Source organism: Rhea pennata, chromosome 17, assembly GCF_028389875.1.
Source record: "Rhea pennata isolate bPtePen1 chromosome 17, bPtePen1.pri, whole genome shotgun sequence".
Lineage (NCBI taxonomy): Eukaryota > Metazoa > Chordata > Aves > Rheiformes > Rheidae > Rhea > Rhea pennata.
The window spans coordinates 14,646,541-14,670,527 of NC_084679.1; the positions used below are offsets into that span (position 1 = coordinate 14,646,541).

The 23,987-nt window shown below is 47.1% G+C and overlaps 2 protein-coding genes and 2 long non-coding RNA genes across 4 annotated transcripts in view; 2 read left to right on the plus strand and 2 right to left on the minus strand.

Annotated features, from left to right (window-relative positions):
* Nucleotides 1-6: 6 nt before the first annotated feature.
* LOC134148040 (uncharacterized) lies at nt 7-14,026 on the plus strand. The gene is made up of 3 exons (XR_009960132.1): nt 7-187; nt 5,162-5,292; nt 13,970-14,026. It is a non-coding gene; the product is annotated as an uncharacterized LOC134148040 (long non-coding RNA).
* Nucleotides 8,173-15,635, minus strand: LOC134148039 (uncharacterized). Its single transcript, XR_009960131.1, has 2 exons — nt 15,490-15,635; nt 8,173-8,364 (listed from the first exon to the last, which is right to left on the minus strand). It is a non-coding gene; the product is annotated as an uncharacterized LOC134148039 (long non-coding RNA).
* Nucleotides 15,636-15,648: 13 nt separating this feature from the next.
* HRK (harakiri, BCL2 interacting protein) lies at nt 15,649-15,801 on the minus strand (the record flags this gene model as incomplete). The annotated part of the gene is made up of 1 exon (XM_062590388.1): nt 15,649-15,801. A coding segment is annotated over exon 1 (153 nt), but the record flags the coding sequence as incomplete, so codon positions are not given.
* Nucleotides 15,802-18,664: 2,863 nt separating this feature from the next.
* FBXW8 (F-box and WD repeat domain containing 8) overlaps nt 18,665-23,987 on the plus strand; it is a 50,900-nt gene continuing 45,577 nt past the window's right edge. The window contains exons 1-2 of the mRNA XM_062589845.1: nt 18,665-18,938; nt 22,025-22,129. Of these exons, the coding sequence (XP_062445829.1) occupies nt 18,684-18,938; nt 22,025-22,129 (360 nt within the window). The 5' untranslated portion in view covers nt 18,665-18,683. The remainder of the gene's footprint in view (nt 18,939-22,024; nt 22,130-23,987) is intronic.

Consider the following 23,987-nt stretch of genomic DNA (forward strand, 5'->3'; position numbering starts at 1 on the left):
AAGCTAGAGCCACGATTTTTTTCTTGAACATATATGTTATAAACTGCCTGCGTGTTTCCTTTTTTTCTGTCCTTTTAGTATAGGTAAATGTTGCATGTATAAGTAAAGCATGCTGTGAATTCACCATTGCATGAATATAGCCTGGTACACTGGAAAAAAAGCTGTTCTCTTCTGGCTCAAACCACAGGTGAGATTTTTCACATTAAATCATCACTTCAACTTCCCTGAAATTAGAACTTCACAAAATTACACTGTTGCTGTTATATTACCTTTGAGAACTCTTCCAAAACACTGCCTCAGAGCCACATGTCCGAAGATCTGTTTGGGGGTTGGAGAACATCATTTCGCAGCAGCCTTGTTTTTGCAATTGATTCTATAAATTGTGTGGGTTGTCATCTTAACTAAATCTCAAGGAATTTGGGAAAGACTATGTTAGTGAGCCTGGAACTGACACTTGCTTTTCTCAGGAATGTTTTTCCTCTTTAATTTTCATGATCTGACTTTCTGATTTCCTGGCCTATGAGAAAACAGCAGGAGGCAGGGAGAGGTTAAAGTCAAGTTTGATTTGACTATGTGAAAAGTAAGGTCCTAACCAAGACCATATCACAAATTCAGGTATCTCTACAGCATGTTTCTCAGCACAGCCATTTGAGGCAAGGCTTACTGGTTTTAAAATACAGTGCCATTCCGCATCCAGAACCTGCCTGGGTCCAAAACCAGAAAAATTGTACTTGTGCAGCACTGAGCCCGTATAGCACTGTTGATACCAGAAATGCCGGGCCATCAGGATACAGGTCCCCTGGAGAGACTGGATTTAGTGAGACTTACTAGCTTGAGGGCAGCATTATACAGAAGCAGCTGCATTGCTTCAGGAGCCAGCCTGGTTTATATACAAGCTGGATAATCCACCTGCGATGGTGGAGACTTGATTGTAACACCTCAGCTTCAGAAAAAGCTCTTCGAGGAGATGCCTTATATTGTTAACAGGCAAATTAACATACTGTATATCCTAGGAGGAAGAGATTGATGTTATTTCCATCTCTGCTGAGGGTGCTGCAGTGACACTTGCATGCAAATGAGAGTTGCTGTTTGTTCGCTGGAGCCTCCTCTTTCACTAAACAACCCCTGCTTTTTGCTGCATGCCCAGAGAAAGTGCCTCATTAGGCAATTGTGGCATCTTCTGTGCTCATTACTATGGAAATGGCCGTAAGGTTACAATCCCACTTGAGTGGATAATCAGGAAGAACTGTACCTGGGGGAAATGAGCCTGTGTGTATGTACTGGCTGCCGCCTTCCCCTCCTGCCGCGAAGCTCCACAGGGAGAAGAATTAAAGCAAACAGGAGCTAATAGTAACAGGATTAAGACTCAACATTTCTTTGGAAATAATAGTTAAGTATAACTAGAGGAAAAATGACGAGAGGCAGAATCTGAGCAAGGAAGATAGTCCAAATCTGGCTTGAGAGACATGGGGAAGTAGAGGAGGAAAAGCTCTCCTTTCCAAATTGAGTGGATGTGATTCCTGTCAAATGAATCCCATGAAAGTGGGGAATTAAGCCAAGGAATGCAGTGGTTATGGTGTGAAGAGCCTTCGTGGGGTGCGGGAGAGAGGTCAGTAAGGAAGGGAGCAAGATTTTCATTGGGTATAAAAATATTGTGTGTGATAGTCTAGTACAGTCATCAGGAAAAGGGCAAATTACTGATTCTGCAAGCAGGCAGACTCAAATTTATTATGAAAAGCACCAGCTTCAGTTCTCAGTGCAGTGCCAGTTAACTAAAGGATTGGTGATATCTGCTCTCAAAGTGTTTGAAAAGCCATTTTTTCTGATTTTTTTCTGAATGTTCCTGTAAAATGTATCTGGAAAGCTATATAGAAAAGTCAATATGAGCCTAAAACTACAGATAACATTTGATACAGTGGTTCAAAATCATTACTCTTTTAGTTGGAGAAAAAGGAGGAAGCTAATGAAACAGAAAATATGGGGAAATTTTCTGTCCTTGGAGCTCTTCTTTTTCTTTACTTTTTTTTTTTTGTTATTGATTGTTCTTTCCCAGTTGGCAGTCTAAGAAAGAGGGGACTAGCATCATTATAGACTTGAAATGCTCTGCCACAGCCCAAACACTCAGAAAGAACATGGGTAAGAATTCATGCTTGAGTGCTTTAGTACACATGGAAGAATCCCTGCACTGGCGTTTCTGTGGTATCGGCCACCTGTGTGCATGTAACCCACTGCAATCCTCTGTTGTCTTATTATAACAGAAACCCATGAAAGCTGCTATTTGGGTCTCCTTTGAGACTGAAAGCCTCTTGCTATTTGAACAGGTACATCGCTGACACAACGCAGCAATGCTGCTGTTCTGTGTGTTAGGTCTTCGTTGCGGGAAGAGCCTGAATCAGAGAGCACGCGGGTGCCTGAGTCTGTGGACCATCCAGTGCTCCACGTCTCTGTTAAGATTAATCAGCTAAATATAAGGTGAAATTTTAATTCCTGTAAGATTATTTTCCTACAGGCAACTGTTATATAGCTGCTGGATTAAAACAACGTCCTTCTGTCCCTGTTTTGGGCTGGGCACTGTGTAAGTAACAGCTCTGTGCTGTTACAGTCTGTCATACCCTTCCCTCCTAGTTAAGCCATGGTCATGGTTTATGGGGGTGAACACTTCTACCCTCTTCTCAAACATGACATTTAGACCAGAAAACATACAGGGGACAACTTCTGCTCTAGTGCAACCTGATGAAAAGCTTCTGTTGGTTTCTATGGGAAAAGGATCAGGGTTGTGGAAGGATATTATTATCTCTATTTTTAGAGAGGAAATAAAAACTGACACTTTTTTTCCCCAGTGAACACTTGTTTTTCTTTTTTTTTAATAAAGTCATTATAAATATGTACAAAGAGTCTCAGCATATGAAATTCCTTTTACAAAAGAGAGAAACCACATCCAACGATAAACAAAGCCTTTATGAGCTTGTTGTATCAGCAATGAGTTATGCTTTGCCCTTGCTTTGGTGAGGGAGGAAACTTGCACAGTGACTCTGCAAAAGTTTACATCCAAATAGAACTAAACCAGTAATGTGCAAGGAATTGTATATTCACTGTATTTCATCTTATTTTATTCTATTTGCAATACATCTGGGAGCGGACTGGAAGATTTTCAAATGTTCTCGGGATTTAAGGTGATGAGAAGGTGTCTTCCTGTGCTAAACTGTAGTCTTGAAATCGATTGGAAAGATTTTGCTGCAAATACTCATGAAAACCAAATTCCAGCATAGCTGGCTTTGCTCACCACTGAGGTGGCATCTGTAACTAACAGTACAGTATGGATGGAGATTGACAGTTCAATGCCCAGATGCTTTCAGTGAATATCTGTCAAGCTCCAAGTCAATTTCTGTAAATATTAAAAAACTCGTGAAACTCAAGTACTCAATAGTCATGCAGAGTGAACACTGAAGCATGATCACAGTTAAATCAAAATTCACTCTTGTATTTAAATAAATAGAAAAAATATTCTGCTATGTTCTGTTTTGTAGTTTTAAATTCCTCTTGCAGATGGAGAATGCAACTTCTGCAGCTTCGACTGTAGCAGTCAGCTTTTTCCCACAGCTGCTAGTGGCAGTGCTGTTGTTGGAAGACCTGAGTTTGGGAGTGTGCTTGGGGCCAATGGAGATTCTTCCCGGGCAGAGGAAGTGTGATGCAAGCCAGCAGGACAAAGGGAAGAAGCACAATAGTGTCTTTTTCTGGGGAGAGGAGTATGCCTGTACTATGAGTAAAGATATCCTTTTAAATTAAAAGGGCTTCTTCAGACCAGGACAGAATTAGAAAAGGAAGGTAGAAGCCACATGTGTGGATTCCTCTCCTCCATTCAGACTACCTGATATATTAGTGTTTTCCTAAGGAAGGTTGCATACCATTTTATTTAGACTTCCCTAGGCTTTTGGTTTTTGAAATAATGTGGCCAAGTGTCTTCTAACTTCTTGTTTGATCTCTTGTGGAGTTAGAATATAGCGAGGAAATTTAGATTTGTGTACAAAATATGTGGGTCCAGTATTTAATTCAGAGCCATAATTAGTTTGCTGTATATAAACTCAGGCTTCCTTCAAAGAGCTCATGTACAGCTGTTTTCTAAACACCACTTCTAGGAAGATTAAAATTGAATATCAAGGTGGATGTACTGTCCCGTCATCATTAACCATTTTGTACAAGCTAGTGCAGTTCTGCAGAAGGGACAGACCTCCTTCAGCTTTGCTGCCCCATTCTCCCCAGCCCCACGGGGGAGATTCTCCTCTGGCTGCCCATGCTGCGAGGGCTACAGGGATAGTAGCATTTACCAAGCCGTTTTGTATTCTGAGACAGCAGGGAAAGTGTCCGAGTCCAAGGTGCATGTGTATGTAGAAAATGCACCGGTTTAACCAAGTATGTTTGTAATCAGTTCTGTTAAAAGACACTGCTTCTGCTTCTGCAGTGGAGTTGAGACCCTTATAATTTCAGCATAATATAGAAACAAAGCAAATTCACAAATCAGATTAGATTGATTTAACAAGTGATTTTGATTTAAGAGAATTGCTTTAGTAATAGGATTAGCTGAAGTAGGGTAATTTCTGCATGCCTACATGCTCTAAAACAGAAGTATGACGGGTCTTCTCATCTCTCATCACTGAGAACTCATTGATTTTGGTAGTTTGCAGTATTTTTTTAGTGGGTGATGTTTGTTCTAGGCTGTTTTTGCACAACATAAGAGGTAGATCTGGTTCCATTCCATCTTTCTTTTTTTACCCAGTGAAAATAATGCTAGGAGAGAAGAAGAAGGAATCTGGGCTCAGTGGGCTAAATTCTGTCTTGGGTGCTACCCAACTGTCTGTAATCACATAGTGGTGCTAGCCTGGAATTAATTTGGCCGAGTGATTTCCTTGTAACAGGCAGGAGGAGAGGAGCTGATTAGTAGTCCAAGCTGTACTGCTTTTTTAACTTGAAATATGAAGTTCCAATATGTGATGGGAGCTATCTTGGTGGAGTGCTGCTTTAAAAATTAATAAAGATTTTCCTCCCAGCCACATTATGCGGCGTTGTATATAGACTATGATCTCATAACCTCCTCCTCTGGCTTGCACACGCACCGTCTGCTGAAACCTAAGATGAGCTCTTTTTTTTTCTTTTTTTCATTTAGAGAGCACTCCCCAGTCTTCATGGAGGCGCAACTGCGAAGCTAATCAAAATCAATGACTTCTTGGCTGCTGTAAAAAAACAGAGGAGTGCCCGGGAGAGAGGGACTGTGCCGGTTTCCTACCCATTAGGAAGGTACAGAACCCCCACCACCACCTCTCACAGCCGTTGCAATGCAGGAAGCGCAGCGCTAGGGGAGTATGCAGCATGCTTTCATTTCAGATACAAACATCAACCAGGGTTAAATCGGATATTTAAAAAAGGATAAAAACACCCCTTGTCAAAAAATGCAGGCGTTCAAGAACAGCAATTATACCAGAAAATGTAAGGCTTCGACAAATACATACCCTCTAGTAAGTCATTCAGTTTATGTACAGTGAGTGCTGGCTATAAAGTGCTGGTAAGCTGTTTCTCTAGAATAGCTTGCTTGACCCAGCAACTAACATAAGAGAATCTCCAAAACTTAGCCCTTGGTTCACATTAAACATCCAATTTAAAACCACAAAAGCCAAGCAAATCAGGATTAAAGTAAGGTTTGGGGTCCCAACCCTGCTCTTGTTTATGCTCGGGAAGCACTATAGATTTGGTGGTTGTTCCATGAGAATAAGAAAAGGCAGCAAGTGTCTTTTATCATTTTGACTGGATGTTGGGAACAACCAAGGAAGATACCAATTCCCTGGGAGTTCTGCTTTTGTTTTTTGTTTTTTTCCTGGAAAAGTCTGTCCATCCTGAATTAGGACTGAGGGAGATTAGCAAACCACTTCATTACTGAGGTTGACTGCTGATTTAAGGGGCTTTCCCAAAATTGGGGGGAATGCTATGGTAAGAACAGAGCTTTCTTTTTCCTTTGCTGTGCCTTAATGTTTCAGGGGAATTCCCTCTTTGGGAAAAAAGTTTCAAGAAGTCTCAAGACTGCAGACCCACTTAGCCAGTGTGGCAGAATAACAATGGTAGTGCAAACTGCGTGCACCAGAGATGCAAGGGAAAAGGGGAATAATGCATATTCCAGGTGAGAAGTTTATTAAACATTCAGAAGATAATAGCTGTTAAAAGTGAGGAATCCTGAGGGAGAGCCCTCTCTCTTGCACCGAGAAATGTAAGCCAGCTCATATGGCAGATGTGGTGTCCCAAGGCTGCCTCGGTCTGTGTGTTTGGGATTACACTGTGTCTTTGTAGGTGTGGAGGGAAGACCTCCTGCACAGGGTGCAGGCTATAGAGCCAAGCTTTGCATCCAGTCATCCTAATCAATTATTTTTTGTTCAAATTTGACTGTTATGCTCCAATACGATGCACACGATTTCATTTCCTTTTTCGAGTGATTTGCAGAAAGCTGTATTTTTCAAAGACTAGCCTCAGTCCAGCAGTCACTAATCCAGCCCTTGCAACACTGCTGAAATCAGCTGCTGCTCCTCTCTTTGCTAGAAAAATTCTTATTTTGTTCAGTAGGAGATTTGAGCCAGTAAGGAGTGTAGGATGCTGAGTACTGCTGAGCATCAGGCCAAAAGTGGTAGAGAAATGCTTTATCAGCAGATATACTCCCTGTGGTTCCCTGGCCATCCAAGCTCTATCCAGACAAAATACACTTAGCTGCACGTTCCTTCCCAACACTGCACATAATATAAGGTAGGGCAAGGTTATTCATTAGGAACAATTTGCTCTTTCAGCATAGCCCTTTCTGCTGTTTGTGAATTGACTTGAAATCAATAATCCCCATGAATATGTGTGCAGGGGCCCAAAACATATTGCTGAATATTTGATATAGGGAGAATTTAGCTTTTAGATTGCTTAGAAACAGTTCTCCTACAGTAATGAAAAAATGCAAGGGTTGACACAGACACAGTGCTCAGTCAATGCATTCTTTGATTGGATGAAGGTAAGGAAACACTTTTAAAAGATAGGAGCCAAATTTCCTTTGGAATCTGGATTCATAACATTGCTTTACGCCTTTGAAAATCCTCCCCCCCCCCGCCCAGCCATATGAAAACCAATTTTCTTGTGCGAATATCTGAAGCCAGGAAAAGTGTTTCTAAAAAACTGTGCATAATAATCACTGTAAATAACATTGTAATCTGGAAGGTATCCTGAATCTGACAAGTAGTTTTACCTGCAAGAAAAAAAGTGCTCAGCACTAGTCTGGAAAAAGCCCGTTGACTTCTAAGGACATGTTCTCCTTACTGATTAGTCTACATATAGTTTTCTTCCCTACTTCACGGGATCTGAGACCTCTTCTATCACCATCCTGGAGAATATCCAGCTCCAGAGCTATAGGAGGTTCTGGACTAGCAGACTTTGACGGGGCGGGGGGCAAGTTCCCCTATGCTGCACTGAAAGGTGTTGGTGGTTCTCCACCACCTCAGTAAATGCTGCTTCCCAAGCTCCGAACCATCAGAAGAAAAAGCACTGCCCCAAAGCAAATCAGTTTATAAAATTCTGGGCTAGATTATTTGGTTGGTCTTAATTTATGTAGCGGTCAAAAGAAAGAAAAAAATAGCACCTTCTCAACAAGTATTATTTTTTGCTATTTTGTGTATAAATATTAATAACCAAAATAGATTTCTCCTTGTCCCATGTTTCAGAACATCCTCGTGGGGAAACTGTAGCACCACAGAGAGGCAGTTTAGCCCCAGACAAATATTAAATGTAGCACCAGAGAACCTAAAGTCATAAGAAAAACTTATCTCACCTGGTGCTATAGCGCTTAATATATACACACACAAACTGTCTGTTGCCCAAGCTGCTAAGCACCTGTTCCCCCACCCCGAAGGCTAGAAGATGCCCAATTTGCAGCAAGTGCACTGTCTCAAGGTATTATCTGACTCTGGATGTATAGATGATTTTTCATCCTGCTGCATTGAAAGGGACATTTATGTCACCATAAACAAGGTGCAGTGGAGAAAATGTTAGCATTACAGCAAGGACATCACTACTCTTTTGACTCAGACTGCAGGAGCATGAATGCTCAGACCACCATCATCTACAAGGAATGTTGCTTACGTTCTCAACAAGGCATGCACATTTTAACGTATGCATACAGGAGGGTTTACATTCTTCTATATATAAGCATTTATGTGTCTCTGTTTTGCTGCTGGGCCCTTGAACAGCTCCTTCAGTGCAAATCCTTCTTCACGTTGCCCAAAGCACTTCCAACATCTTCCACTTCTTTCTTTATCTCCACTCTTCACAGCTGCTGCTCAGGCTCTGGATTCCCTGTAGGAAAAGGGGAAACAATTTTCTCCAAGGGCACAGGGTTTTCTCCAGCCTAAGAAAGCAAAAGAATTGTGTTTGGTTTTAATTATATTGATGCATTGGTTGCAATAAAAGCTTCTTGTAAATTTATGCTTGAACCCTCCTGCTAAATTTACTGACTAGAAGAGGTACATAATTTATGGGGAAGATGGTTTTGTGGTTCAGCACAAGAGATAAGGCCTTTATCCCTGTGCTACTGCAAGACTGCTGGAGAGCTCTCATTTTGTGAGTCTCATTCTTTGGGGTGCTCCATCCTCATTTACATCAGGTTAACAAAATGTTAACTTTTAGGGAAGCCATTAATTTTGTTACAGGTAGGCAATGGGGTGCATTGGGTATTACAGGAGACTGGCGGAGCTCAGTCAGTCCTGGTTCTGCCACTGATTAGATTTGTGGCCTTGGGCAAACCACTTTGGTTGCTGCTGTAAAATGAGGGCAGTAATAACTTAGTTGCCTCATAGGTGGGCTGCAAGCCTTAATTAATACAACGCTCAGAGAAAGGCACCCATCTAAGTGCAAATTAGCAGGAGAGATGCCCACGGGACATTTGCTATGAAATTCCCACTTCTCACATTCGTACCTAGGTGTGTAGATACTGGCATTTACTCGGGTAGATCCCAACTTTCAGACTGTGTTGTCTAGCTTTGCAGAGACTGCAGCGCTGAGTGATCTTATAAAAACTGCAGCAGAGAAATCTCTGCCGGCCTTCTGCATGAGGTGATTTCACCCGGGTGGGAGAAAGAGGGGGAATAGCTGACTATGCAACTACATCAGCTATGAAGTCAGAGTGTAATTAGGGCTGGCAAACAGCTTTGGGGCAGATTCTGAGCTGCTTTACTTGGATGTTAATCCAGAGTCACTTCCTCTCCTTCTGTAGTGCTACTACCCAGTGTGTTCATCCCACCAGGAAGGTTAATTCAGTGGTACTGCTTCTGAGATTAACTGAAACTTCTGCAGTGAGGAAAGCAGGCAAATTCTGGTGCTGCAAAGGACTCTGAGTAACCTTGAACATCCCTGGTTCACCCTCACAAGTTTTATCCTTGTCTGCTTCATCAAAATTGTCAGCAGGCCACGCTGCTTGTGTGCACTGGATGTGGCAGTTGCAACCAGCTCTTCCTCTCTGTGCTTACAGTGCTTGCTTTCTAGTTTTGAGGAAGCTAAAGCAACAGTGAATTGATGGACTAACACCAAAATGGATCAGCTAGATTTGAAGCAGATTTCAATTTGTCGTGCTATGATCAAGGCTACCAGCTAGCCACAGTTTCTGTGACTTCTGTACCTGCATATATGCAGATTTCTGCATTCACAGACAAAATCTGCAAGTGCTGGGAACAGTTTTTAGAAGTATTTTAAAGCTTTTTTGGCAGAGGGTAAATGGGAAAGGTATTGGCTACTTGAGAAAGTATGAACATGACAATACTGGCTGCACTAAAACAGCCCTCAGAGCACAGACCGTCAATAAAGAGCTGGCGATACATAGCCCAAGGGCTGAAATGGGTCTCCCTTCAGCCTGTGGGACCTTGTGCCACAGCTTTCTCTAGGTAGGTGAAAAATCCCAAGGAGCTCTGTGATGTTTGGGCATCTGCGTTTCTCCCCCAGGATGTCTTTATAGAGAGGTCTTCCAAAGTGACCGTATCAGCTTTGCTAGATGGGAAGGCAAGGCACAAAGAGGGCTGACCACAGCGTGCTGAGAAACTGGGCTGGCAATACTGAGAAAGAGCCTGTGATGTGGTCATTTAAATTAAAAGAGGCGAGATAGTTGCTCAGCTTACTTTGACTAAATGATTTCTTCCAAAGCAAAATCATATAATATTTATTATTTCTCACATAGTAGCATATCCAAATGCCAGATACGAGGCCTTGCCCTCCTGTGCCACATACAGCCTGCCACAGGTCACCCTTGGTGAGATTATATTCCATAAATTGTCCCTATGTGTCACTTAACGTACAGAAAATCTTTAAAAACCTGTAAAAGTTGATAAATCCTAGAATCTTTTGAACTCCAAGTGATAAATCTGCTCTGGGGCAGGCAAGAAGCTCTGCACAGTGTTTGTGTATCTCATAAGCCCTATTCTGAGAGCTTAAACGGCTCTGAAGTTTTGCAGCAGCCTCGTGCTGGCCTTCTGCGTAAAGGTGAATTTCATGGAAAGAATAAAAGCAACCCCCAGAATCCTGGCCTACAGCCTGTCTTTCAATAAAACAACTTTGAATATCCCAGGCTGTGTTCAAGCCCTTTCTGGGTGCATATTGCCTGCATTGCCAGTGTCTGACTCATTAATGGAATATATTTTGAGCCAAATTCTGATCTCATTTACAGCACCGTAAATCCAGGGCAACCCAATTGACTTCAGTGGAGTTACTCCAAATTTCCCACAATAGGCACTCAGCAGATAGATCAAAATTTGGTACTTTGGGTCTGAAAAAGGCTGAGGAAAGCCGAACTACATCCCTTTGTAATACTGGGGTGGATATTTTGTTGGAAAGATTGCCAACATATCCCCTTTGTAGAGCTGCTGAAAAATTGTTTGTTGTGGGTGGCTGTTTTATAATGTTTAAACTTTCAAGTTTTCATTTATTAAAAAAATATGGGATTATAGCTGACTTCCTAGAAAAAAATACAAAGTCTATGAAAAATATGGATTAAATGATTTTAAAAAAAGATCATTTGCTTTGAAATTTTTCATGTGAACCAACATTTCCTTTGGCCGCATATCCCTCTCTTTCAGGTCATTTAAGTAGATGCAGATTCTGCTCAGAACAGTGCTCTTATTCATTTAACCTGTTCAGCAAGAAGGCTGTGAGACCACAAATCATGTTGGCTGATATTTGCAGAATCATCTCAGCCAGCCTAGATGCATCCCGTTGCTTTTAATAGGTATGGGCATCTAGACTCCTTAGTTACTTTGAACTCTCCAGCCTTTCACCCTACAGTCTTATCACACAGCCTGCTAAAGTGGTGTTTACCAAAAAAAAAAAAAATCAACTGAGCCAGGTAGGGAATCCCTGGTCCAGTCTCAGCATTTTTTTGACTCCTCTTTATTCAGAGACACAATATAAAACCATGGCTGGGTACAACCTGCATAAAGCCATAGAAGAACCTGATCTCAGGTCTCCTAAAGCAGTTGGCAAATAGAGTCCTGCTCACAACTAATGTGTCAGCATGTAAACTTACCGATTTAAGTGGCTCATGCAGGCAATTCAATTGGCACATGAGCCATGCTTAATAAACAAAATAACAGTTATTAATATATTTAAAGAAAAGTTATTCAGGCGCTTGGATTGTAGAGGGAAAGCTTGAGGTAGGGACAAAAGGAGGCTCTGCTGCTTCCTTTCTCACCCAGCAGAAGGTTAATGAGAAAACAAAGGCAAGGCCAGAGCAAGTTGAGATCCCTGTCAAATTCCCAAGCAGCCTCACACTTCATTAGCATCTCTGTGGGAGCTGGAAGGGTAACTGGGAAGACAAAAAAACAATTAGGAGAGGATCTGAGCGCTAACATGAAGAGTGGGTCTACTAAAGAACGTGGAAGAACGGTGCGCCTGGGAGATCTTGGCGCAGAAAGACCATGGATCTAGGAAAAAGAGATGTTGGCCATTTCCACAAAGAATCGGCCTGCCAACCACCTGAGGCATTTCTTGACTGCTGTTTAGTTTTGTAAACTCTGCTGCTTGTTTGTCATGAAAGTTGAAGGTTTGCCTTGTGCAATTTAGCTGTGAAACAGGGGCAGGGATGGAGGGGGCCCTTGGGATTTAGGAGCAGGCTGAGAGGCAGGCAAAGAGTAGGTCCATTCATCCTTAGTTTTTCAGGAAGATAAACAACAGCGCTTGCCTCTTTGTGTCGGGGATGCACACAGGGCGCAACATGCTGAACGTTTGTCCTCGTGGAAGACTGCAGCTCACTGCTGAGCCTGTCAGCTTAGTCCTGGGTTAGCCGTACTGCCTCTGGTTCTTAATTTTCTTTGCACTTCTGCACAGCTCAGTGTGACATCTCCAGAAATCTTATCAACCCAATTTTAATAGAGATAATTAACTGCACTGAGACTTTGGACAGAGTAGCTCTGCATGAACCTAGCAGCAAACAGTGGGGGGAATTACTGGCAACACAGTGGGCACAGAACCAGGCTGGCGAAGCTGGCAGGGACAAGTAGGGTTTGATTTTAATACACTGCCACTTCTGAACTAATAGAGCGAAATACAAGTGACATTGTATGCCAAACTGGCACATGACAACTATACTTGATGCCCTGGCTGGATATTTCAAGGTGATGTCAGATTATGTATTATAGATCTGCCATTTGCAAAGCATTCGTCCCCAAATCCCAAGCACAGTCCAGATACAAGAAGTCGGTCACATGCAGTGGCCTTAATCCTGTTTCTGCTGGCATCACCTGGGGGCTCTGAGAGCAGGAGAAGTTCCCTGATACACAGGATTATTTCCTGACCTACACTGTTGTGTAAAGCCAGGAGGACCTCAGGAAACAATTACCCACCTTCTTGCTCAGAAACAGTATGGACATTCACACCAGTCCATGAGAAACACCACCACCGTTTGAAAAAGCAAGAGAGGAACTGAAGTAATTAGCCAGGCTGAAATTGGCCTTTCCCTCTAGCTTCTCTATTGCTTGTCTAACCACTAGTCACAAGACAAATGCTGACTTTGCAGCATGTTAAGTGTATAAGTATCTCCTCTTATGAGCTGCTCCATGAAATCCCAAGATCACAAGTGTTCAGAGCCTGGACTTTCCATCTTGTTACTGAATGATGTTATTATCACTGCAGAGCGTCTCAGAGGATGGCCAAAAAATACATGTTTTGTTCAGAAATACTCTGCTGAGTTAGTAAAACACTGCTGTCATACCCCTGTCTAAGTCCAGCACAGCCTCCTCGCTGCCCTGTCACTGGGGCTCTGAGATACTGCCGATACTCTGATATTGTAGCCTGCACTATGGTGAGCAAATTACTATTCAGGAAGAAAGAATTTAAAAAGATTTTTAATGGTAGAAATAACCCAGAAGCTGAGGTGCAGATAATGTATTGAATTATTCTGAAGTTGCATTCTATTTTCATCTGCAGCTTGCTCACTTGTGGCTTACCAAGACAGTTGGACAGTTCTGTCTGCTGTACACAAGGGCAACCAGGCGACTGTTCCTGGCTTGTTATTCTCCCACACTTGGTCCCTTTATTTTCTCCCTGAAACTACTGCACATCACGCACAGGGATCTTCTTTTCAGAGATATGTTTGTATTTGTGACCACCGAGCCCCAGCGCCCGCGGAGGCGGCGCAGCATGCCCTGTCTGCGGCAGCCTTTGAAGCTGCGAGGAAGGGCTGTGCGTGCTAAAGATTGCCTCCGTTCTGTAGGGGATGATACTTTGCTTTCCTATAGCATCTCCCAGTAAAGCAATTCACAGGCAACTGGTTATCGTTGGGCCTCACGTGCAGAAAGGACGATGGAGGTGAGGGCTCCACAAAGTTAGCAGCAGCAAAGATTGGGGGGAAAAAAAATCTGCCTAGCCAAAGCTATGCAAACCTCTGTAAAAACTTAAAATCCAAACAGCTCTGTTTTTGTAGGATCGCTGGGAAGTCTGGACTGAGCGTGTTCATGGATCTGCAGGGCCAGCAGAGAGCCACCAGCCCTTCTCACCTGCCACCTTCTCTGCATCGGCTCAATTCCCAAAGCCGTCAGGAAAGGCAGGGAGGAAATTCCCCAGGCTTGCTAGAAGGAAAGGACATTCAAGAGCCTAGATAAAGCAGACCACTGCAGTTCCCCCCTTGAATTTCAACTTTTTTGAGTGCAAACAGTCAAGCAAGTCAGGCAGGTGGGTTTGCTTCCAAACACTAGAACCAAAGTTCATCCCAAACTGACTGCCGGGCAGGAGGAATAAACGGGCAGGACGCATCTGCCCTGACTACCGCTCCACTTCTCTGACCGCCAGGCCACACTACGGCACCAGCTCATCCCACTGCTGCGCTGAGCCAAGCTCAGCAGCCCCATCCCAAACCTTCGGAGGAACTTGCTGAAAAGAGTCTACAGAAACCAAGGCTTTGATTAATCTGAAAACTTTTTTGTAGCATTTTTGTTTTCGAATAAAGCTTTGCAAAGGTAACCGGCTGAATCCGCTGACAGATATGAGAGCTGTGGCTCAAACAGACTGGTGAGAATGATGCTTCCCCCGCTTTTATACCTGTGCATACACACGCCCAAGCAATGCAAACACGCACACCTGATACAAGAACCTTACTTTCAAACACTCTACATCAGCACACTGTTACCACACTATGTATATATATTTGCTATATTTCATGCACCTAAAAACATGCAAAACACTTTGCAGCAAAAGTAAAGATCTGCTTTCCTTGGAGGACACAGCCAAAGTGTGGCCCAAGAACTGCAAACAGCCCAGTTAAGTTGGAACGGTCTGAGGTCAGCAGCAGCACTTGCGGCATTTTTCAAGCGTGTTATTTTAAGCTCGTCTCTAAACCCTATCAGAGTTGGTGAGATACGAGTGTGTGCTGAAAGTCAGACATACGCTTAAGGTCTTTCCCGAATAAAGACAGACATTCGGGGACATTCGCAGGTACAATCTGAGGCACCCAAAACAGGCGCCCTGGCTGCTCCTGCCTATGGGGAGGGGTCGATGTTCCAAAGAGCACCCCAGAGCACCCAAATTCCCTAACGTGGCCCTGCGCACACCCGCATGCCGCCCTCGGCTGGAGCCTCAGTATTTGCAGGTCCCTGGGACCCCCCTCCCCGCGCACACGCGTCCCCCCGCGCACGGTCCCCCCGGAGCTCCGCACCGCTGTGACGCCCCGATGCTGCCGGCGCTGAGGCTCCCGGCGGTCCCGGCCAGCCCCGCGGGGACACCCAGGGCCAGGCGCGTCCCCGGGCCCCGCTGTCGGCGGGAAGCCGCCGGGCCCGGCAGGCGCGGGGGGACGAGCGGGCCGGCGCGGGCGAGCCGGGGCGGGGGGCCCGGGCCGGCCGCCGGGGCAGCCCCGCTGCGCGCAGCGCGGCGCTCCGCGAGCCGCCGGGTACCGCGGACAGCGCGCAGCGCCGCGCACCGCCGAACCGAGCCGCGCCGCGCCGTGCCGACCTGTTGCGCGTCCCGCCTGCTCCCCGCTCCGGCCAGCGCCCCTGTCGCCTAGAGGCTCCTCCTGCGGATCAGCCAGGCCAGCGCGGCCGCGGGGGTGAGCGCGCACAGCAGGCACACGTAGGCGGCCAGGCGGCGGCCGGCCGCGGCGCCCCGGCCCCGCGCCTTGCGCCGCGCCGCCCGCTGCTCCAGCTCATCGCCGACGCGGCGCAGGCGGGCGGCGACGAGGCGGGCGGCCGCCGAGGGCCGGGCGGCGCGGCCGGGGCTGCAGGGGCAGGGCGCGGGGGGGCCGCCGTGCAGCGCGCAGGGGCACATGGCTGCGCCGCCGCCGCTCGCGCCGAGAGCCGCCGCCGTGTGCGCGGAGCGGGCGGCGCGCGGGTGACATCATCCCCCGCGGGGGCGGGGCGGCGCCGGGGCGGCGGCGGCGGCGGGGGGCGCGGGGGCGCGGGGGGGTGGGGAGTGCGGGTGGGGGGACTGCGGGATGGGGACACAGAGTGGGTTGGGGACAGTTTGGGGGTCGAGGGGACTGTGGGGATGGAGGGGACAGAGCGGGGTGGGGAGGCAGTGCGGGATGGGGCGCAGCACCAGTACATGCACCAGTCCAGGCTGGGGGCTGACCTGCTGGAGAGCAGCTCTGCAAGAAGGACCTGGCAGTGCTGGGGGATGACAAGCTGACCATGAGCCAGCAATGTGCCCCTGTGGCCAGGAAGGCCAATGGTCTCCTGGGGTGCATTAGGAAGCGTGTTGGCAGCAGGTGGAGGGAGGTGATCCTGCCCCTCTACTCAGCCCTGGGGAGGCCTCATCTCGAGTACTGCGTCCAGTTCTGGGCTCCCCAGGACAAGAGAGACATGGAGCTACTGGAGAGAGTCCAGCGTAGGGCTACGAGGATGGTCAGAGGGCTGGAGCATCTGCCCTGTGAGGAACGGCTGCGAGAGCTGGGCCTCTTCAGCCTGGGGAAGAGCAGACTGAGGGGGGATCTGATCAATGTGTGTAAGTCCCTGAAGGGAGGGTGTCAAGGGGCCGGGGCCAGACTCTTTCCAGTGGTGCCAAGCAACAGGGCTAGAGGCAACGGGCACAAACTGAAACACAGGAAGGTCTATCTGAACATGTGGAAAAGTTTCTTTACTGTGAGAGTGACAGAGCACCAGGAGAGGGTGCCCAGAGAGGCTGGAGATACTCAAAAGCTGTCTGGACAAGGTCCTGGGCAATGTGCTCCGGGTGACCCTGCTTGAGCAAGGGGGTTGGACTAGATGATCTGCAGAGGTCCCTTCCAGTGCCAACCATTCTGAGATTCTCTGACAGTGCGGGATGAGGGGGACACTGTGTGCTAGGGGGACAGTGAGTGGATGGGGACAGTGTGGAGGTGGAGGGCAGTGTGGGGATGGGGGCATAGCCTGGAGATGGGGAGACAGTGCAGGGTGGGAACGGTGTGGAGATGGGCACAGCGTGGGGACCAGTGGGACAGTGTGTAATGGATGGGCAGTGTGAGATGGAGACAGAATGGCATGGGGCGCTGTGGGGACAGGAATGGTGTGGGGATGGGGAAAGTAGGGGATAGGGACAATGTGGGGACCAAGGGGCCAGTGTAGGGAGTGAGGAGACAGTGTGGGGATGGGGGCAGAGCAGAATGGGGACAGTGTGGGAAGGGGACAGAGTGGGATGGGGACTGTGTGGGGATGGGAACAGCATGGGGATAGAGGGGACAGTGTGGGAAGGGGGGACACTGTGAATAGGGACAGCATTACGATGGGGGGGACGGTGTGCCTTCGAGCAGACTGGGTGGGCTCTGTGCGGGGCTGGTGGCAGGTCCCACTCATCCTGTTGTGTGCTCCTGCTTTGGACTGTGGGGACGGCAAGGAGGGCTGTGGAGCTTCCACCGCCCAAACTTGCCCTGGTCCCTGTCCCCCAGGACCTCACCAGGGAGATGTCAAATCTCCCCAGCCAGTGGGATGTTGGATATGGGAGCTGGGCAGCACTGGGCTGGAGGTCTCCGTGCAGGACTCCCCATCCCACGGCAGGCCAGGACACAGCGGTGGAGGCTCCACGCAGCTCCCTGTGGGGCAGAAATCCCCCAAAGTGGCCCGTTTGCCCCCTGTCCGGGAGCCCATGGCAGGCAGGCTGCCCCAGAGCTTCTGCCACCATGCTTGCTGCTGCCCTTCACACAGCACCGGGCTGGTGTGAGGGGGTCTAAGGGCTCCCCATTGCCTCGTCTTCTTGTCAATCCGGGCCCCCTCCGGAGCGAGCCCGTGCCCGTTGCAGAGCCGCCTGCAGGGCTCCGCGAGCCCTCCGGCGTGGGGTTACCCGGGGCGGCGTGGCACCTGGGTGAGAGCCTTCTCCAGCGACAGCCCGGCAGTCTGGGGGAGAGACAGTGCTGTGGTGGCACTCCTCAGCCGTGGAGTTCCTCCCCAAAACGAGGAATTCCAGGTTTTTCCTGGAATCCAAAAGGCCTCTTTGTGTGTGTTGTCTTTTAACTGGGTTTTGCAACCTGCTGCAAAGGGGGGACAAAAGCAGCAAGTAGCTGCTTAGATGCCAGCGGAGCAGAACCAAACGGCGGCGACCGGGCGAGCAGCGGGAGCCCGCGGGCGCAGGCCGCTGCGAGGGCCCGCGCTGCGCCGGAGCGCGCCGCCGTGCCCGGGGAGGACCAGCCGCTTTGCGCATTTGGACAAGTATTACTTAACTATTTTTAATTTCCCCAACCGCTCCGCTGAGTTACGCGGAGTATTTTGGATTCGCGTTCGGAGGCTACGCGCCCGGCGAGGGTCGCGCTCTTCGGGCAGCTGCGCTCCCTGAAGGGAAGGGCGCTTCCTCGGCCGCGCCTCAGCCGCCGGTCCGCGGCGCCGCCCGAGACGCGCAGCCTTCAGGCAGCGGCGGGGCTCGGCGCTGGAGACGCTCAGACCAAACTCCCCCAAAGGACGTGAAAGCAGCAGCTCTCGGACCTCCTAGAGCCTCCGCGGGCTCCCGCCGCCCCAGCAGGCCCAAAGGGCCGCGGCCGCGGCCGCTCCCGCCGGGCCCCGCAGCGCAGCACAGCGCGGAGGCGGCGCCCGGCCTGCGCCGCGCGGGCGCAGCGCGAAATGGCGGGAGGGGAAGCGGCGGCCCCGGCGCGGCCCCGCGGCGGAACCTCGGCGCGGCGGAACGGGCGGGCGCGGGCCGCGGTTTCCTGCCCGGGCCGGAAGGGCGGCGGAGCGGCGGGCGCCGCCATGGCCGCCGGCTCGGCGGAGCTGGAGCTGGAGCTGTTCCGCCGCCGCTGGCGGGAGGAGCTCGCCGGGGCAGGGGCCGGCGGCAAGCGGCGGCGGCGCGAGCCCGCGGCCGGCGGCGGCTCCCCGGCCCGCGGCCCGCTGGGCGGCGGCTCCCCGGCCCCGGCCGCCCGGCGCGGCCCGCAGCCCGGCCGCGCCGCCGCGGAGCCCGCGGGGGACGGCGGCGACGACCTGCTGGGGCAGCTCATCCGCGACCTGGTAGGGCCCGGGCGGCGGCGGGGCGGCGGCCTCGGCCGTTACTTCAGGCCGAAGGCGCCCGTCGGCGGGTCCGTCCGTCCGTCCGTCCGAGGGCGGCGGCGCGTCCGCCTGCCTCCCCTGGGACGGGGCCGGCGAAGCATCTCCCGAGCTTCAGCCTCCCCTGAGCTGCTGCTTTTTCTTCCTTTTCTTCTTCTTTTTTTAACCTCACTTTCTAAATACATTCTTTACTACAGATTTTTAATCCCCCCAAATCCACCCGTCCTGCTGTAGGACGCTGGTGTAACGTTTTTCCTGTTAAAACCGCATTTTTTTGGCCAATTGAAACCGCTCGGTGTAGGTGCGGTAACGAAGGCTATTGGGACCTGCTGCACTGCAGCAGTAAAAAACCCGAGCGTTAACTTGGCAAATGAGTTAATTTGGAAATAGTCTTAAATACTGATCTGAGCAAGTTAAAAGTTATTTTGGCAGATCCTCTAAATGCAAGAGAGGTTTTATTTACAGTGTAGAAAAAATGGAGGGGGGAACCCACTTTCTTGCTTTTTGTGAGCCTCACGGTGCCTAATTACTCTTTGCTTAAGAAAAATTAAAAGGAGCAGATTAAATTTCTGTCTGCAAGGCACAAATTAATCCATTTACAGAATTAGTGCTCCATTAGCGCACAGGAGCCCAAATCTGTCTCGGAGGGGATGGTAGTGCTCGAGTTTTGGATTCGTTCCAGTAGACTTCTAGGCAGGCTGAGGCTGGCGTACCGCTGCCGCTTCGTATGTGATAGCGAGCAACAGGCCAGATGAGCTGCGTGAATTTTGGGGGCTAGGAAGACCCAAAAGCATCTCTAACATGATGTTTGCATGGAGCAGAATTAGTATGAACCATTGCTCACGCTGTCTCAGGAGTTTGTGTTTCTTTGCCTTATAATCTGGGGATCTCTCATCTGTAACCAAAGTGTTAAAATTTGACCTTAAATGCTCTTACTGCTTAGTTTATGAAAAAATAAATGCATGCAGTTCTTTATTTTTAATGGAAGAAATGTTGCTTTTGACTATTCTGTCTGTAGGCAGTCTGTCTTTTTGAGGATATCTGCAGGTACCTGCCGACTGACCAGGTTTTGAGCTGGCTGGATGCGAGTCGGATCCAATCTGGAAGCGGTGTATTCGCAGTAGTGCTGTGCCTGAGCTCACGAGCCCGGCGCTAACAGCCTTGCCGAATGGCTCATCTCGGGTGTTTGGGCAGAGTGTTGCCTCTGGATCAGAGCTGGTTTGCGTCTGGCCAGCTCGGGCTCTGTCTGCATGTGGCCATGGGGATGCACTTGTAAAATGCCCTTTTCTTTCTTTCTTTCCTTTTTATTTTTAATTTTTTTTGTCCCCTTTGAAAACAGATTCAGTTTAAATCACACAAAAGCAAATGACATTCTTGTAAATCCACACCAGAGAGCAGAGCCCACGGGCCTCGTGCAGGGGTCACTGTGCAGGAAAGGGGAGGAAATGGGGGCATTTGCGCAGGGGGAACGATAGACGGAAAGGGCCAGGAGCGGGGTGTTGGCCCCTCTGGTCTTAGTTTATGTAACCAGAACGAGTGCAAGGTTCCTGTGCATGGACTCGTTCATAGCTCTTAAAAGAGCTTATGGGAGCATTGCCCCTTTTTTGTGCTGTCTAAATGCTTTTCTTTAGTGTGGAGTACCTTTTTGCATTAAAAGTTTACATACAAGCGTATCGTACGATAGCTTCCCTGCATAGGTGGTGTTGGGCTTATTTAAAGCACAGCTATTTTTACCACTTCATTAGCACTGCAGAGGTGCTAGGTCTTGGTTTAAGGGAGCAGTTGGCGAGGAGCAGTTGCAGAAGAGAGGAAGTAAAGGTAGCAGGGCTAGGGAAGTGCCAAGAGGCACAAGCTGCTGGTGATTTGGCTGAAATCTGCCTGACTGTGATAACAAAGAGTGGAGATGCAGTTTGGTAGGTTGTTTTTTTTGCATGAGGATTGGTGGGGAAGGACTAGGCAATCTGAAGCACCTGCAAGGGGGATACAGAACCCTGGAAAAGAACATTAGAGAGCAAAATTTTAGAATTAGTGACTTAGAAAAGTGTTCAGAATGGATGGATTTTGCTCTCTATATAATTTTTCACTGTAAAATACTAGGAAGCTCCAGACAGAAGTGGGAAAGAGGGTAGCCTTTATGCAGTGACTGCAAGAATAGGATTTAATAATGCTGTAGTTGCAGCTTTCCGATGGGGGTGCTTTTTTTTTGGGGGGGGGGTGGGGGGAGGGAGAAGAGGGCTATGTACTGTGTGTATCTGTTAAGTACAGGTGATGGATCCTGTGGTTTGAAGATGTTTGTGATACTTAATCAGCTGAAGCAACATTCTTTCAACACATTTCCTGTAAAAATAAATTATGTTATTGATGAAAGAAATACAAAACGAACTGTAAACTCATCTCCATTCAGTTTTATATCAAAATATTAGTACATTTTCCATTGTCCCTGTTTAAAATCTCATAAGTTGAATTTGTGATGGTTATATGCCTGTAAAGTGCTTCCTTGTTTTAGACTTTTTGACACTGAAACCTTAGGGAATTATTTTACTAGAACTTGCATCTTAATCTTGTCTTTCTGGGCCCCATACCTGTGGGAATCATGCATGTATTATAGGATAAAAGGGCTCTCCTGCTTCAGAAAGAAGAAATAAGTAATACTTAAAATGTTTGCATGTGTTAGTTGTCTTCCCAACAAGCAGTTACTGCATTTATACTTTTGTGTCTGCTTTTAGACTGGAAATCTCTGTACATTAATGCTTTATACTGGCTAAATACAACTGAAGTGTTTGGATGAATTAAGGCTTGATTTTTTTCAAGTTTACAAGCTTTTTGTCTCAGAATAGAGGAGCTTGGGTACCTTCATGCCAGCATGATTTCCCTGATAGCCTATTTTAACAAGGCTATAGGATGGAGAAGGAGAGCTACTTCTGCTTTTCCTTAGGACACTGTGATAGCACTGGATACAGTCTCTTGTCTTAATAATATTGTAACTTTTTTTTATTCTGTTCTGTATTAGAAAAGCCTATCAACCTCTTTTTTTTTTTTTTCCCCTGCAGAATGAAATAAATGAGGTTCCATTTTTTGATATCCAGCTGCCCTATGAACTGGCCTTGAAGATATTTCAGTATCTGGATAAGGCTGAACTGGGAAGATGTGCTCAGGTAAGTGCTGTAGACTATTTGCTTCTCCAATCCCACATAAAACTAGCAGAAGTATTCAAGCCATGGTTGGGCACTGATGTGGGGAAGATGTGTGGTAGCTGTCATGGCTCAGTTGATTGTGCTTTTACGTATTGAAAATGCTTCCAAAGCTGAATGAAAAATTATAGTAAAGGATCTGGATTCGTAGCTTGCAACTGAGTACAGTTAACCAAAACATTTGTTGTGGCTTGACATAACTGAAATCTTAAAACTCTAAAGAAATGCTAGCCCAGATTTTTTGATTTGAATGAACATATTCAGAAACAAGTTGGAGTCTTGCTGCAGTATTTAGAATTCAGAATTTCACAGTGCTAAGATGATGGCAACAAAGCTTTTTTTTTTTTTCTTTTTTTTTTTTCAGTATGTGACTTGAGCCACAGAAAGTTGACAGGTGATACAGAGAAAATTAGAGTACTTTTTTTTTTATCCTGAAATCTTCAAGCAGGGCTAAATTACTGAATGACTAATGTTAGACTTTTCTTTCTTTCTTTCTTTTTTCCTCCTCTCCTGGTTTATATTTCCTTGGTGATAGTTTAAACTGCTTTCACTAGTTCGTTCTCGGATGTGGTCTGTCATTTGCGTGTATTTTTAAACCGTCTCTTGAAGCACACCCACATGCGCGCACTGACCTGACTTCAGCCCACACTACTGAGCCTCTTGCCTCCTTTCTTCACACGCTGAGTGATGAACTGCCTTTCTTAACGGGTCTCTGAAGCAAACTTAACTGGCAAGTGCCAATTACCTTGTGAAATAGGGCAGCATATTGTGGATATTCATTGCCAGCTTCTCCTATGGCCACTGTTTAATGTTTCAGGCCAGGTGTTCGTTGAACACTTATGTACTAAACACATCCTGCAGCTTTGCAAAAAAATCCACCCCAAGCCTTGCATTACACCAAAAAGATTCCCTTTGTAAAATAAAGAAATGTTAACACGTAAAAATTAAAAACGTGATAGGGTATAGTCTTGTTATGGATGGTAATCTAGACATAAGTAACGACCAAATGGCATGTGTATTGATGATACAATCACAGAATCAGTAAGGTTGGAAGGGACCTCTGAAGATCATCTGGTCCAACCTGCCTGCTCAGCAGGGTCACCTAGAGCATGTTGATGCTAAATTGGACTTTGAACTTTCAGTATGCATAGGGCGTAGTGTTAAATATGTATTTATTATTACTTATAGGTAGTTATTATTTATCATTACTTTACATCTTTTTAGGAACAAGGACTATTAGAAAAATATTTCCTCTTGCAGGCTTCTGTTGTTGGGGGAAAAAAGACTCTAGAACTACTTTTTCATGAGCTGCCTAGAAGGCTGTGAAGCTTTTGAATCTGCTGGAGTTTGTCATTTGCTGATACATAGATGCATTCAGGAAAGGCTGCAACCCTTGAAATGGGACAAGTTGCATTTTTGGAGGGGATTGCTTAAAGATTATTGTTATTATTATTGCTCTTTTTTTTTTGATTCTCAAACATGATCAGTTTACCTCTTGGCACAGTAAAAAGATTGGCTGCTGAAAGGCTACTCTTTTTCATCCTACTTGGGCTACACTTGATTTCTCTATCTTGCTATTCATATATTTTTCATACTTAGAAAATTTTTCACATTTGTCATTCGCCTTCTAAGAACGAGTCAGTTGGTCCTATGTGGCAGCTCAGAGGTAGCTGAGCAAATGCCCAGTGTTTTACAAGGCTTTCTGAATGAGATGAATATCCAAGGCTTTTAGTGCAGAGCTGGCTTCTTTTAAGTGTTCAAATAAAAAGCAAAGCAATAAAAATAAATACCATTTTCATTTTTCTCATGGTGATTTTGTTTT